This window comes from Capricornis sumatraensis, chromosome 14, assembly GCF_032405125.1.
Source record: "Capricornis sumatraensis isolate serow.1 chromosome 14, serow.2, whole genome shotgun sequence".
Lineage (NCBI taxonomy): Eukaryota > Metazoa > Chordata > Mammalia > Artiodactyla > Bovidae > Capricornis > Capricornis sumatraensis.
The window spans coordinates 38,038,068-38,054,582 of NC_091082.1; the positions used below are offsets into that span (position 1 = coordinate 38,038,068).

Consider the following 16,515-nt stretch of genomic DNA (forward strand, 5'->3'; position numbering starts at 1 on the left):
GTGGCTGTACTAGTTTGCATTCCCACCAACAGTGTAAGAGGGTTCCTTTTTCTCCTCACCCTCTCCAGCATTTATTGTTTGTAGACTTTTTGATAGCAGCCATTCTGACTGGTGTGAGATGGTACCTCATTGTGGTTTTGATTTGCATTTCTCTGATAATGAGTGATGTTGAGCATCTTTTCATGTGTTTGTCAGCCATCTGTATGCCTTCTTTGGAGAAATCTCTGTTTAGTTCTTTGGCCCCTTTTTTGATTGGGTCGCTTATTTTTTCTGGAATTGAGCTGCAGGAGTTGCTTGTATATTTTTGAGATTAATTCTTTGTCAGTTGCTTCATTTGCTATTATTTTCTCCCATTCTGAAGGCTGTCTTTTCACCTTGCTTATTGTTTCCTTCACTGTGCAAAAGTTTTTAAGTTTAATTAGGTCCCATTTGTTTATTTTTGCTTTTATTTCCATTACTCTGGGAGGTGGATCATAAAGGATCCTGCTATGATTTACATCAGAGTGTGTTTTGCCTATGTTTTCCTTTTAGGAGTTTTATAGTTTCTGGTCTTACATTTAGATCTTTAATCCATTTTGAGTTTATTTTTGTGGCTCAGAGGGTAAAGCGTCTGCCTGCAATGCAGGAAACCGGTGTTTGTTTCCTGGGTTGGGAAGATCCCCTGGAGAAGGAAATAGCAACCCACTCCAGTATTCTTGCCTGGAAAATTCCATGGATGGAGAAGCCTGGTAGGCTATAGTCCATGGGGTCGCAAAGAGTCGGACATGACTGAGCGACTTCACTTCACTTCATGGTATTAGAAAGTGTTCTAGTTTCATTCTTTTACAAGTGATTGACCAGTTTTCCCAGCACCACTTGTTAAAGAGATTGTCTTTTCTCCATTGTATATTCCTGCCTCCTTTGTCAAAAATAAGGTGTCCTTAGGTACGTGGATTTGTCTCTGGGCTTTCTATTTTGTTCCATTGATCTATATTTCTGTCTTTGTGCCAGTACCATATTGTCTTGATGACTGAGCTTTGTAGTAGAGCCTGAAGTGAGGCTGGTTGATTCCTCCGGTTCATTCTTCTTTCTCAAGATTGCTTTGGCTATTCGAGTTTTTTTGTATTTCCATACAAATTGTGAAATTATTTGTTCTAGTTCTCTGAAAAATACCATTGGTAGCTTGAATCTATAGATTGCTTTGGGTAGTATACTCATTTTCACTATATTGATTCTTCCAATCCATGAACATGGTATATTTCTCCATCTATTTGTGTCACCTTTGATTTCTTTAATCAGTATTTTATAGTTTTCTATATATAGGTCTTTTGTTTCTTTAGGTAACTTTATTCCTAAGTATTTTGTTCTTTTTGTTGCAATTGTGAATGGAATTGTTTCCTTAATTTCTCTTTCTGTTTTCTCATTGTTAGTGTACAGGAATGCAAGGGATTTCTGTGTGTTAATTTTATATCCTGCAACTTTACTATATTCATTGATTAGCTCTAATGATTTTCTGGTGGAGTCTTTAGGGTTTTCTATGTAGAGAATCATGTCATCTGCAAACAGTGAGAGTTTTACTTCTTCTTTCCCAATCTGGATTCTGTTTATTTCTTTTTCTGCTCTGATTGCCATGGCTAAAACTTCCAAAACTACATTGAATAGTAGCGGTGAGAGTAGGCACCCTTGTCTTGTTCCTGACTTTAGGGGAAATGTTTTCAGTTTTTCACCATTGAGGATGATGTTTGCTGTGGGTTTATCATATATGGCTTTTATTATGTTGAGGTATGTTCCTTCTATGCCTGCTTTCTGGAGGATTTTTATCATAAAGGGATGTTGAATTTTGTCAAAGGCTTTCTCTGCATCTATTGAGATAATCATATGTTTTTTATCTTTCAATTTGTTAATGTGGTGTATCACACTGATTGATTTGCAAGTATTGAAGAATCCTTGCATCCCTTGGATAAAGTCCACTTGGTCATGATGGATGATCTTTTTAATATGTTGTTGGAATATATTCTTTTATAAAATATTCTGTAATATAACAATAATATATTCTGTTATAAAAATACCAACAGTATTTTTCAGAGAACTAGAACAAATAATTTCACAATTTGTATGGAAATACAAAAAACCTTGAATAGCCAAAGCAATCTGTTGGAATATGTTCTGTTTGCTAGAATTTTGTTAAGGATTTTTGCATCTATGTTCATCAGTGATATTGGCCTATAGTTTTCTTTTTCTGTGGCATCTTTTTCTGGTTTTGGTATTAGGGTGATGGTGACTCTGTGGGAGAAGGCAAGGGTGGGATTATTTGAGAGAATAGCATTGAAACATGTATATTATTATATGTGAAACAGATCGCCAGTCCAGGTTTGATGCATAAGACAGGATGCTTAGGGCTGGTGCACTGGGATGACCCAGAGGGATGGGATGGGGAGGGAGGTGGAAGGAGGGTTCAGGATGGGGTTTAAATAAATTAGATTAAAGAAAAAAAATAGAATGAGTTTGGAAGTTTATCTTCCTCTGCAATTTTCTGGAAGAATGACTATAACTTTGTTTTCTAATTCTGTGAGTCTGTTTCTGTGTTATAAATAAGTTCAATTGTATCATTTTTTAAATATTCCACATATAAGTGATACTATATGATGTTAATATTTGTCTTTATGATAATCTCTAGGTCCATGCATGTTGCTGCAAATGATATTTTTTATGGCTGAGTACTATTCCCTTGTATATGTGTACCACATCTGCTTTATCCATTCCTCTGTTGATGGACATTTAGATTGCTCCCATGTCATGACTATTGTGTCTAGTGCTGCTATGAAGATCCTTCTCTTTACAGTACTTTCCAGGCTGTTAGTGCAGTTCCATTTCTCATTCCTGCTGAGAGTCCCTTGTTTTGACTCAGAACAGAATGGCAATATTCTGCGCCTCACCTTTGACACTGCAAACCTTAAAGCTGGCCTTCACTTGCTTAAAATACCTCTCTCCTTCCAGAGCTGCCAGCCTGTTTACTTGGGCCTCCCTGTGACCAGATTAGCTGGGCAAAACAGCTGGAGCAGGCCCGGCGGGAATGGCAGCAGCACTATGTGGTCATTATCCAGGTGAGCTCACCACCTCCACCTGCTGAGGCCGACTACCTGGAAAGGGGATGGGGCAGCCTTGCACCTTAACCAGACATTCAGTGATACCTGGACTGCTGACAGGTGGATAATTGGGTAATCAGATAGTATACCTATTATGTGTAATGTGTGATTGTGACAAGTGATATGTGACATATGACTTTAAATTATTGGCAGAGTTGGAGATACAATGGCAGGGCATGAAAAGGAAGGAAGCAGAGAGGCCTTGGTGCCTCTGATGCATGAGGCTGAGGATAGAATTCAAAGCTGTTCAAAATTAGAATTTGGGGAGAATTTGAGGAATGTGATTGTCTTCTGGGGACTGTGTTGTGATCCTGAACCATGGGTCTGGCATTCATTGCCAACTCCAGATCATAAATGGGCTGTGATGTGAACTTTGGTCCTGGGCCAGGGAGATGTCTTCCCTGCCTTCCGTCAACACTACCCCTCCCATAACCTTACTCCCCAAAGCTATGAGGCTCTGGACAAGCTCCAGAGTCATGGGCTAGCCCTGGAGGACTTTAGCAGTGGTGGGAGGGATCCAGTCCAGATTCTGGAAGGTTCCTGGAGCCAGAATAAATGGGAGCCTCAAGTGTTGGGAGTGGAGTCGGGTGGAGGTCTGTGGCTGCAGGGGGTCAGGATGAGTTAGGGTCCAAGGACTCTAGAGGTGTGGGCATAATGTGGCTGCATATGGCAGAGAGAAATGCCAAGAAAATAACCTCCTGTGTAACCTGGGTTTGTGCCTCTTGGCTGCAAGAGTCAAGAGGGATCCAGAGTGAAGAACCTAGGACTCTTGTTTTGTGTGGATAGTTACAACCAGAAGAACTTTCATCCTCTTTATCAGAACTTCTGGATTCAAAGCTTTCCTTGTGCCCATATAGTTTATTCCAGTTCCATTTGACTGTCAATCCTCTATAATCACAATACCAATCACTATCTGTATTGAAGAATGAAATGCATTTTCATAACCAGGAGAGGGTGATGCCACAGCCCCATTTTGCCATCAGCACCTTTTGGGTGATGAGGTCACTGGAGGACTGGGAGCAGCGGTTGGGAAGGAACTTTGCCCTCTGTGCTGCCCCATTTGGTGAGGATACCTTCTCTGTTTCTCCCCCAGGAGCAGCAGATGATGAAAACTTTCCCCCACCTTCTCAACATCAATGAAGACCCGCAGCTCACAGGGGTTCTCAAGCACTTCATTCAGGCTGGTACTTACCCCTCTCAACTCACACCATGGGAAGGCAGAGGGAAGAGGGTCAAGAGTCACTTGCCTGCTGGCTTTGGTTCGTAAGGTCTCTGACCAAATTGCCTGGGCCTGGACCTTCTAATTTGCAGAGTGGTGTTAACTGACCTGGCACTTCCTCAGCAGTTGATTCTGGTTCTGTTCGTGCCTCTTGCCCCTGGGCATATTTCTTTTTCTTTTAAAAATTCTTTAATGGTAAAATACACATTACAGAAAACTCACCATGTTAACCATTTTTAAGTGTATGGTGCAGTGGCATTAAGTGCCTTCGCATTATTGTGCAACCATTTTGTGTGTGTGTGCATGCGCATGTGTGCACGCACTCAGTTGCTCAGTTGTGCCCGACATTTTGTGACCTCATAGACTGTAGCTCACTAGGCTCCTCTGTCCATGGGATTAGCCATGCTAGAATACTGGAGTGGGTTGCCGTTTCCTCCTCCAGGGGATCTTTCCGACCCAGGGATCAAACCCACGTGTCCCGCATCTCCTGCATTGGCAAGCAGATTCTTTACCAATGAGCCACCTGGGAAGCCCTGTGCAACCATTACCGGCACCCATCTCCAGACTTCTTTTGTCTTACCAAACTGAAACTCTGTCCCCATTATGCAATAACTCCCTGTTAGCCCCTCACCCAGTCCTTGGTAACCACCATTTTACTTCCTATCTCTATGAATTTAACCATTCCAGGTACGTTGAAAAATACAGTGTTTGTCCTTTTGTGTTTGGCTTACTTTACTTAGCATAATGTCTTCCAGCTTCATCCATATCGAAGCATGTATCAGGATTTTCTCCCTTTTTAGACTGAACAATACACCATTTTATGTGTTTACCACATTTATTTATCCATTCATCCACTGGAAAATGGCACCAGTATTTGGTCACATCTGGCTTCTGCATTTTAGCCTTATGCACACTCAGGACAGGAGAGGCTTTTGCAGGACAGTAGTTGGGGCTGGAGATCAAGACTGACATATACTCACTACTATATATAAAATAGATAATTAATAACCTGTTGTATAGCACAGGGAACTCTACTCAGTACTCTGTGATGACCTACATGGGAAAAGAACCTAAAAAAGAGTAGATATATGTATATGTGTAACTGATTCACTTTGCTGCACAGAAGAAACTAACACAATATTGTAAACCAACTATGCTCCAATAAAAATTAATTAAAATTTATTTAAAGTAACAATAATAAATCCATTAAATGTTAACATAAATGACACATTCTTAAATAAAAATATTTTCCTAAGCAAACAAACAGAAAGTTGGGAATATCACAAAAAAGGCAGAGATTAAAGCAATTATCCCCCAGGCAAGGTGATGTCCATGTACCATCATGATTGAAAATCACAGTGAGAGAATCCCTTCAAGTGATCCAATTGGAGAGGAAATGGCACTTCCCAAACATAGATAAGTTACTAAGATCAAATCCTGAAAATTTTTGAAAAAAAAGTTATTTTAATTCTTTTCAGGTTCATGTGATGCTGGTCAGGCAGCTTCAAACGCCATTATTCTTCAAGGTTTGGGGTAAGTGGACAGACTCAGCACCTTTGTCCAGCATTCCAGAATTGAGACCACTGCATCCAGAGGACACTCTTAAAATTCATCTAGTCATTGTCAGGGCAGGCAGGCCACAAGCCCTGCCAGACAGCCAAAGATGAGAACTGACCGGACGTATCTCAGGACCCACTGTAATACTTATTATGGAAGATCACATGGGAGGGTTTTCTTCTCTTACCAAAATCCCTCTTGCTGGGCTCAGTTTGTTTTCTTGGGTCTGGTCTTGGGAGAAAGGGACTTATTCTCACACATGGACCTGAGCAGATGGGTCAGGAAATAAAGAGAGTTAAGAGGACAGGCCCAGTATGGTGGCACGGGCCTTTCGTGGTCTCACCACCAAGAGCAAAGGCATCTCTGTGCTCGGAGTCCTTGCCAATTGGACTAACACAAAGCCCAGACTTGGAGCTGATCCCTCCCCGAGGGACCCAAGGCAGGTCTGTAAACTCAGAGTAGGGGCCGCACTTCTGTGGCCTCTCTCTGGGGGAGGCTGCTGCTCCAGGGTTCCTCCCCCGATTCCAGCCCCACTGTGTCATGACTGCCCACAGATTTCCAGCCAATAGACTCGGGGCGTTACTGACCCTCCCCTGTGCCAGACCTCAGCCCTCCATAGCCCACCCCAGCCCTTGTGTGGGGGTGTGTGTGTGAGGTGGCAGCAGAGGGTGGGTGGGTGATGAGAGGGACCAGTAGGGAGGGGCCTGTTGGCACTAACTCACCCTGACTGATGGCCTCTAGCCCCTTTCCCCCAATTCTTCCTGGGGATCCCCTCATCCCTCTTTCCAGACCACTTCCTGTGGGGACCCTGGTCCCCAAACCCACAGGTCTGGAATTGGCTGAACTGCAGCTGAGCTTAGGTTAAAGCCTTGCTCTGAGGACCCCTGGGCCTGAGTGTGTCTCAGCTTCTCAAACATTCACAGCAGCCGAGGAACCCAGGGACATTCTAGCGTAGTCACGGCACACAGGTGACATTTGTTGGGAGCCAGACTGATGCCTGTGGTACTGGCCCCAAATCTTGTAACATCTCAGGTCTGGATTTGTGTAGATAAAGACCAAGAAACAGACCTAAACTTCTCGGTGATATGTAGGCTTGTTATTAAATCTCCTTCCCAAGAGTCTCCTCTGAAACACCATTCTTTGCATTTCCCTCCACTCCGTCCCACCAACTTGTGAGTCCCTGCGGGCTCCAGCTTGACTCTGTGTCTCCTGGCCCCAGGAGGGTGGGGAGGAGTTGGGAGTGGGGGTTGGTTCTACTAATAAACAATTGCTTTGTTGTCTCCCCTCTTGCTCAAGGCAGGGTCCCTCACACCCACCTCTCCACCTCCACCCACTGAGCACACAGGAGCCCCATCAGACTTCCCTAGCAGCTGTAGGCCTTACCTAATTGTGCAAATGAGAAAGAACTACCTACACTGTTCACCAAAATTGTGATTTATTTGGTCACTTAGACACATTCTTGTCCTTTTAGAATTTCAGATAAACATGCTTCCTTCACGAATTCGGGTGGTAAAGTGACGGTGACTCCATATAGCAAATGTAAGGTCATCGTTAACGGGGTGCCCATCACGACCAAGACGAAGCTGCAGCATTTGGTAAACTCCCCTGCGGAGCCACAGGATTTCCTGAGTCCAACCAGGAGAGCTGGAGTGAGGCCGGCAGGGCTGGGCGCTAAGCCCCTTCTGTCCCTCTGTCACCGTGTCCCAAGGTCACAGCTGTGGAGTTGGGAGACCTGATATTAACTCCCTGAGTGTCTGGGGGAAGTCATTTCACCTCCCTGGACCTTGCTTACAAAACAGAGAGGGGTGGACTAGGTGCTCACCAAGATCCTTCCAGCTCTAGCGCTGTGTATTTTAGATTTTAACAACCTGCCATGGAGGGACTTCCCTGATGGCCCAGTGGCTAAGATTCTGAGCTCCCAATGCAGGGTTCGATCCCTGGTCAGGGAGCTAGATCCCAGATGCTGCAACTAAGACATGGCACAGCCAACTAAATGAATAAATATTAAGAAAAAAAAAAATCTGCCCTGGAGAGGGACTGCCAGCACCTTGCCAACATTGGGCTCTCTGCATCTCCCCACCACCCTGCCAGTAGCACAGGGGCTCCAGACCCCTCTCCTGTCCCTTATCCATGCTGAAGCCACAGAAAGCCTCCTATTTTATTTTTTAAGTTAAAAAATAATTGCTTTACAATGTTGTGGTGGTCTTTCAGTTCAGTTCAGCTCAGTTGCTCAGTCGTGTTCAACTCTTTGCGACCCCATGAATCGCAGCATGCCAGGCCTCCCTGTCCATCACCAACTCCCGGAGTTCACTCAGACTCACGTCCATCGAGTCGGTGATGCCATCCAGCCATCCCATCCTCTGTCGTCCCCTTCTCCTCCTGCCCCCAATCCCTCCCAGCATCAGAGTCTTTTTCAATGAGTCAGCTCTTCGCATGAGGTGGCCAAAGTACTGGAGTTTCAGCTTTAGCATCATTCCTTCCAAAGAACACCCAGGGCTGATCTCCTTTAGAATGGACTGGTTGGATCACCTTGCAGTCCAAGGGACTCTCAAGAGTCTTTTCCAACACCACAGTTCAAAAGCATCAGTTCTTCAGTGCTCAGCTTTCTTCACAGTCCAACTCTCACATCCATACATGACCACTGGAAAAACCATAGCCTTGACTAGACGGACCTTAGTTGACAAAGTAATGTCTCTGCTTTTCAGTATGCTATCTAGGTTGGTCTTTGCTATACATCAAATCAGTCATAATTATATATATAAAACCCCTTCCTCTGGAGCCTCCCCCGCCCTCATCCCATTCCACTCCTCTACACAGAGATCCTTTTAGACTAGCACACTGGAGCAAGCCACTCCTTTCTTGGAAATCCTTCATTGACCCACCTTTTTAGGACACCGGAGTGAGCGGGCCCATCATCTGCCTCTCTGGCCTCACTGCTCTGCCTGGGCTTCCCTTGGTCACATGACTGATGCTCAGACCTTCCAGGCTCTGGTCAACAGTACTCTTCTCAGCCTCACCAAAACTTAGCACTCTTGAAAAGTCGCTCAGTCGTGTCCGAGTCTTTGCAACCCCATGGTCTATTCAGTCCATGGAATTCTCCAGGCCAGAGTACTGGAGTTGGGAACCTTTCCCTTCTCCAGGGGATCTTCCCAACCCAGGGCTCAAACCCAGGTCTCCCACATGGCAGGCGGCTTCTTTACCAGCTGTGTCACCTTAAATAGTGCACCTTCCCAGAGGTGCTCTGTGATGCCCAGTGTGAGTTAGCCCGGTACACTCTGTGGAAGCCCTGCCCTTTTCCTCCCCATCCCGCACAGGCTGTGGTTACATCATTAGTTTATCAAGTCTTGGAGGGGAGGGATGGGTCTGTCTAGTCCCCACTGACTCCTCCAGTGGCTAACAGAGAGTGCGGAATAAAGGATTAGTCAACGAAAGCATGAAAAAGCAAGAGGCCCCCCTTCCCTCCTCATTTACAGGTTTCTCCCCTGCTTGGGGATTCACAAGGTCCCGTGATGCACACAGAGGAGCAGGCTGACCTCACTCACTCTGCCCTCCTCTCTCTGAGCACATTGTCTCCTTCCTAGGACCGGATTATTTGGGGATCCAACAGCGCCTACCTTTACATTGGGTTTCCTTCTGAGCGAGGCAGTGAGGACTTGAGCAGATTTGATTATGACTTTTTCCAGTTGGAGAGAGCGGCTGCTGAGGGCGTGAGTGCTGATAAGCTCGGTAAGCAGCCCAGGCCAGGCTTCTGGCATTTTCCATGGGTAGATGTGAAAGCAGTGCTTTCACGTGTGTGCAATCCTGCTTTCCTTAAGAAAATAATCTTTGTGTCAAAATACAATGTTTGGAAAATTAAGGTATGATTTTCATACAGAGTAAGCACATGTGGAAGATTTACTTAATTCATAAAATTAATTATGAGGGTAAAGATGCTGATGTAGGTTCGATCCCTGGGTCGGGAAGATCCCCTGGAGGAGAGCATGGCATTGCCTTGGGAATTGAAGGATGCTCCAGTATTCTTACCTGGAGAATCCCATAGATAGAGGAACCTCGTGGGTTATAGTTCATGGGGTCGCAAAGAGTTAGACATGACTGTGCATCCTTAAACACTTCATTGTGTTATTCCTAAGGAAAAGGACTTTCTCTTAATAACTACAGTACAATGCTCAATATCAGAAAATTAACATTGATACCATTATTTAATCTATGAATTTCATGCATATTTACCTAATTGTTTCAAATACCTCCCTTATAAAAAATTGGGATACAGGGCCCAGTCCAGGACCACATTTAGTTGTCATATCTCTTTGATCTCCTTTAATCTGGACCAATTCACCAGGTCTGTTTTTGTCTTTCATGACCTTGACATTTTTGAAGAGTAAAGACCAGTCATTTTTACCTATTTAGGATGTTTCCTCATGATTGGATTGAGGTGATAGGTTTTTGGCAGGAATGCCAGCAAAGTGATGATGTATCCTCTGTGCCTCACATTGAAGGCACCTGGTGTCAGTTTGTCCATTTTTGGTGGCGTTAATTGTGATCACTTGGTTAAAGTGGTGTCTACCAGGTTTCTCCATTGTAAAATGAGTTATCCTGAGGCAAGAGGTAAATGCTACTCCAGGGTTAAGTGACTGGAGATTCACTCCCTGTGGACCAAAACTCCAGGAGAGAATAACAGGACAATTAAGAGAGGCGGCGGGACTCTGCCCTGACCACATATTTCTCATTCTCGAAGTCAGAAGACTTCCTTGACCACATATGTGCAGAAAGGCTCCTTAAAGGTTCAAAGGGGAGTGACCTTTTGCCTTCAGTCTTTCCCAGCACTATCCACATGTACTGTACTCTTTTTCCTTCCTGATAAATACTTTACTTACTTCCCTGCTGCTGCTGCTGCTGCTGCTAAGTCACTTCAGTCATGCCCGGCTCTGTGCGACCCCAGAGAGAGCAGCCCATGAGGCTCCCTTGTCCCTGGGATTCTCCAGGCAAGAACACTTTCTGTCTTTGTGGGAATTCTCTTCTGAAAAGCTGAAGGGCCAGGGGCCTGCTCACTGTCCTCTGGTCTAGCGGCGAGGATTTGGTGCTCTCACCGCCACAGCCCCACAACCCCACTTCAATCTCTGGTCGGGGAACTGAAGCCCCGCTTCCAGCCACTGCAGGCTGAGGCCACCTGAGAGCAATCCTATCTTTTCAATTAATATTTTATGGGGAGAGACTTTGATATGTAGATATCCTATACCTCATTACAATATCATCCACTAGTTTTATCATCCTTTGATCATTGGATGATTAGTATGGATTTTTGTCAAATGGTGAATTTCTAGCTTCACAATTTCCTCTACCTTTATTTGAAAAAACAAAAAGTTACTATAAGAAATGTTTTATATGTTGATTTGTTAATTCATTTAGTTATGTCAGTGTGGACTCAGAGTCCTGTTTTACTCAATCAGTTATCTGTTGCTTCCGTAATTCATTTTGATGTGCAAACTATCCTCGTTTTGGTCAGTGGGCACCCCTTCAAGCTGAATTCTGTGTCTTCCTGACATTCCTCATCAGGCACTAGCTTACTTTCTGGCATCAGAAATGTTCCAGGTGCATCTTGTGGGCTTCCAGTCCCAGCTCAGGTGTCAGTCATTTCCCCCAAGGATCCTGATTCCTTTTGGTAAAGAATGACATTTATAAATCAAGATCTGGAGCTACATGTGCAAACTGCTACATGAATACCTGTGTTCCCCCACACATATTATAGCTTCACCTGTTCTGTAAAACCATAAGTTCATACTCATATGGCCAATTCCGGTTCAGAGTTTATTTTCGTTTTCCCTGGATGGGCAAACATAATACGTCTGTCAATTTTCTTCCATCTGTTCTCTGGATTCCCTCCCCTCTCACTATCTCAAGCATTTGTCTGTGAAAAGCCCCTTCTCTTTTGCATCACTAAAGGCTGTCCATGGATCATTCCGTCACATGCGAATATGCTCCACTATCTTCTGCGTAAAAACAAACTTACAAAGCCCTACCCGGACCCCCATCTCCCTTCGTTGTTGCTCAGTTGCTCAGTCGTGTCTGACTCTGCGAACACATGGACTGCAGCGCGCCACGTTTCCCTGTCTCTCACCGTCTCCCAGAGTTTACTCAGACTCATGTCCATTGAGTCTGTGATGCCATCCAACCATCTTGTCCCCTGTCGTCCCCTTCTCCTCCTCAGTTCAGTCCCGTCGCTCAGTCTTGTCTGACTCTTTGTGACCCCATGGACTGCAGCAAGCCAGGCTTCCCTGTCCATCACCAACTTCTGGAGCTTGGTTGAACTCATGTCCATCGAGTTGGTGATGCCATCCAACCACCTCATCCCCTGTGGTTCCCTTCTCCTGCATTTAATCTTTCCCAGCCTCAGGGTCTTTTCCAATAAGAAAAGACCTCTAGTTACTCTGCTGCTGCTGCTAAGTCGCTTCAGTCGTGTCTGACTCTGTGCGACCCCATAGACGGCAGCCCACCAGGCTCCTCTGTCCATGGGATTTTCCAGGCAACAGTGCTGGAGTGGGGTACCATTGCCTTCTCCGCTAGCTACTCTAGCTCCCTCTAGCTACATCTCCCTCTAGCTACATCTCCCTCTAGCTACTGCTGTATTTCAACTCCCCCACAACAACCTGGGAGTCCTTGTCTGCAGGAACATTCAGGAGCTTTGTCATTTCTCTTTGTTCATCTCTTCCCTTGCCTCACATGGAGGTTCTTGACCACCTTGCCTCCCCTCTCATCTCCAGACCCAGATCACTCCCTTCAGGGGAGGCCATGGTGCCAGGGCCCACCTGCTGCCCACCCGCACCCCCAACCCTGCCCAGTCAGTCAGGTGAGTGTGGGCTCCACCGAGGACTCTGGCTATGCTGAACTCCCAAAGGTGGAGCATTTCACATTGTGCCTGTGCAAACTTGTCTTATAAACCCACGAGCAGAGTGTCGTGGGTGCACCTACGTACGTGCAAAATAGATCCTCCCTTTTTTCCTGCACCAAAGGTTTCTCTTCAGAATTTTAGCAAAATAAATGGATTTGAAAATGACCTCTTTGTTCATTGTCTGTAAGTTATTGAACAAAACAAGTCAATAAGACTCTAATACCAAGCCTGGACACCCTATATACTCATTTATTCATTTACAGGGTTGAATTTTCCAGCCCAGGGCTGGCAGCACAGTGAGGTTGAACAACCCCTGGCCCTGGTCAAAGGTGCTTAACACCAGCAAAGACTGATTCTTCAGCAAGGTGGCTGTTGGGCAATTCTGGGGAGTCAGACCTTAGCACAGGAAATCCCTAAATAACTGAGAGTTCTTGACAGGAGGCAGCACCAGCCAGGGTCTGGCAGGGGGGATTGGCTCACCCATCGTGTCCATGATCCCCTCCTCCAAGCCACCCCAAACAGAAGTAAGGACAAGTTGCTTCTGTGCCAGCTGTGGTTTCAGCAGAAGCCCCCAGACCTTCCTTTAGCCAGCTGTATTATTCTTGCCCTAGCCTTCTCACTGGACAGTCTGGAGCTACCTTGGGTCAAGGACACAGGACCAAGACTGAAAATCAGAGGCAGGGAACCTCCCGTCACAATGCTGCCGAGATTCATGGGTTGAGATGAGCAAGGGAGGCAGTAACTTCTTTTCCCCACTTAGTTTTCTTTCTTGGTTTTTTAAAAAAATTACACGTTTATAAATTTAAAATATAAATATTTGATGAACAGTCGAATGAATGACTGAACGAAGGAAGCAAAGAGCATGCAAGTTTATTCATGGTTGAAAGGTATCCCAGAGCCAGTGAGTGACCTCCCCTCCCTCTCCGATCTTTCCTAGGTGCTATGAACAGTGGGGATGGGAAAGCAGACCCCAGGGTCCTGGCTGTGTTCCAGGACTACGTCAAACTGATGCCACTGGTTGCAGAAGCAAATCAAATGAGCAAAGAGCTGAAGAAGGTAAGTGCAGAAAATGGTAAAATCTCAGCTCTAGAAAGGACCTTAGAGGACAGATTCAACGGGTGTCTCTTTCCCACTGCCCCGAATTGGCTTCATGGTGTAGACATGCCAGACCCCTGGGCCTGGAGAGGGCAGGTGCTTTGCCCGAGACCCCACAGTGAGCTAGTGGCAGGGCCTCAGTCAACACCGCAGGCCTCCCCATTCCCAGCCTCGAGTCCGTTCCTTCTACCTCTGGCCCCCACTGCTCCAGGACCACCAAGACGCCAGAGCAATGCTTGCCCACCATGGCCACCCCACCCCAGACTGTCCTCCAGAGTCCTTCTCTGGGTGCGCACACCCTGATGGCTTCTCTGCCCCAGAGAAGGCCTGGGTTCGGACTCACTCCCTGGTGACACAGGATCTCAGTCATCAGGAAACTTGCACAAGACTCAGTCACCCTGGGGAGGCTTACACATGAAATAGTTCCAGGATGCTGCTGAGAGATTCTGGGCGCTTTGTCATTTCCCTTGATGGGAATTCCAAGGAGCAAGAGGTGGACCATCTTCTTTCAGAAAGTCCGAGTGTGGAGAGGATGGAAAATAAATTGCAAAGATGGTATGTGCTGAGAAATGTAAAATTATTTAGTGAGAAGTGTTTTTCTTACCAGGGACTTAATATGGAGCTGAAGGTGAAGAATTTAGCTTCATCAGATTCCAGGGGCTGTGACCTACAAAAAGAGGTCACGGTGAAGGTGACCCATCAAAGGACTCATCAGGTGAGGCTGCCCCTGGGGGCTGGTGTGCGACTCCACGAGGGGCTTCTGAGGAGGTTTCCTAGGGATACAGGTTAGTTCTACCTGCTACAGCCTGTGGAGCCCCAGCAAAGGGGCAAGATAGGCTCCAAGTATGAGTGGGATTCTGGGGGACTGACTCTGGGGAGAGGAGGACCCTCCGAGTTTCCCCTTCTGGTTCCTCTATCCCACACAACACCGAGACCTGGGATCTTTCCCACCCACAGGCAGTGAACACTTTCTATTTATTTTTATCATGACTCCAAAGTTTTAGTACCCGAAGGGAGCCTGAACACCAGCTGAAAATGGTGTTCGTGTGAGTACCCGAGAGAGAGGGCTACCGTTCTGAGCAATGAGAAAATGCACACTTTCATTAACACTCCAGAGGGTGGGCTTTCCTGGTGGTCTGGTGGCAAAGAATCCACCTGCCAATGCAGGTGTTGTTGTTCAGTCGCGCAGTTGTGTCCAATTCTTTGCGACCCCGTGGACTGCAGCACACCAGGCTTCCTTGTTCTTCACCATCTCTTGGAGCTTGCTCAAACTCGTATCCATCAAGTGGGTGATGCCATCCAACCATCTCAACTTCTGTCATCCCCTTCTCCTCCTGCCCTCAATCTTTCCCAGCATCAGGGTCTTTTCCAATGAGTTGGCTCTTCGCATCAGGTGGCCAGGTATTACAGCTTCAGCTTCAGCATCAGTCCTTCCAATGAATATTCAGTGTTTATTTCCTTTAGGATTGACTGGTTTGCTCTCCTTGTAGTCCAAATGCAGGGGACATGGGTTTGTTCCCTGGTCCAGGGCAACTAAGCCCATGTGCCAAGATTACTGAAGCCCACACGCCCTAGAGTCTGTGCTCCTCAACAAAAGTCACCGCAACAAGAAGCCCATGCACCAAAACCAGAGTAGCCCCCGCTCTCGGCAGCAAGAGAAAAGTTTGAGCGGCAATGAAGTTCTTTGAGCATCTTTATTTGCTGACAAAGGTCCATATAGTCAAAGCAATGGTTTTTCCAGTAGTCACGCACGGATATGAAAGTTGGACCATAAGGAAGGCTGAGTGCCGAAGAATTGATGCTTTTGAACTGTCTCTCTCTCTCTACTCACTCAGTCATGTCTGACTCTTTGCGACCCCATGGCCTATACCCTACCAGGTTCCTCTGTCCATGGGATTCTCCAGGCAAGAATACTGGAGTGGGTTGCCATTTCCTTCTCCAGAGGATCTTCCCAACCCAGGGATCAAACCCGGGTCTCCCGCACTGCAGGCAGACACTTTACCCTCTGAGCCACCAAAAGACTCTTGAGAGTCCCTTGGATTGCAAGATCAAACCAGTCAATCCTAAAGAAAATTAATTATTCACTGGAAGAACTAATGCTGAAGCTCCAATATTTTGGTCACCCGATGCGTAGAGCTGACTCATTAGAAAAGACCCTGATGCTGGGAAAGATTGAAGGCAGGAGGAGAAGGGGACAACGGAGGATGAAATGGTTGGATGGCATCACTGACTAAACGGACACAAGTTTGAGGAAGCTCTGAGAGATGGTGATGGACAGGGAAGCCCAGCGTGCTGCAGCCCATGGGGTTGCAAAGAGCTGGACATGACTGAGCGACTGAACAACATGACCGTTACTTATAATTCTATATTGGGTAGGTTGCTTATCTCCACTTCACTTGGTTCTTGTTGTTTTTTAAATCTTATTCCCTTATTTGGAACATATTTCCTTATTGCCTTATCTTGACTAATTTTCTGTTTTGTTTCTATGTGTCTGGTAGGTTGGTTACATCTCCCAGTCTTGGAGAAGTGGCCTTTTGTAGGAGACATCCTGTGTGTCCCAGAAGTGCCCTCCCCTCTGGTCTCCAGAGCTGTATGCTCTAGGGGTGCCTCCCACATGGGCTGTGTGGCCCTTC

General features: G+C 46.0%; 1 protein-coding gene across 1 annotated transcript in view; it reads left to right on the forward strand.

Annotated features, from left to right (window-relative positions):
• LOC138090216 (kinesin-like protein KIF28P) overlaps positions 1-16,515 on the forward strand; it is a 73,919-nt gene that overhangs the window by 44,031 nt on the left and 13,373 nt on the right. The window contains exons 10-16 of the mRNA XM_068985724.1: positions 2,977-3,083; positions 4,219-4,309; positions 5,823-5,877; positions 7,373-7,496; positions 9,483-9,627; positions 13,725-13,843; positions 14,490-14,597. Coding sequence (XP_068841825.1) covers positions 2,977-3,083; positions 4,219-4,309; positions 5,823-5,877; positions 7,373-7,496; positions 9,483-9,627; positions 13,725-13,843; positions 14,490-14,597 — 749 coding nt within the window. The remainder of the gene's footprint in view (positions 1-2,976; positions 3,084-4,218; positions 4,310-5,822; positions 5,878-7,372; positions 7,497-9,482; positions 9,628-13,724; positions 13,844-14,489; positions 14,598-16,515) is intronic.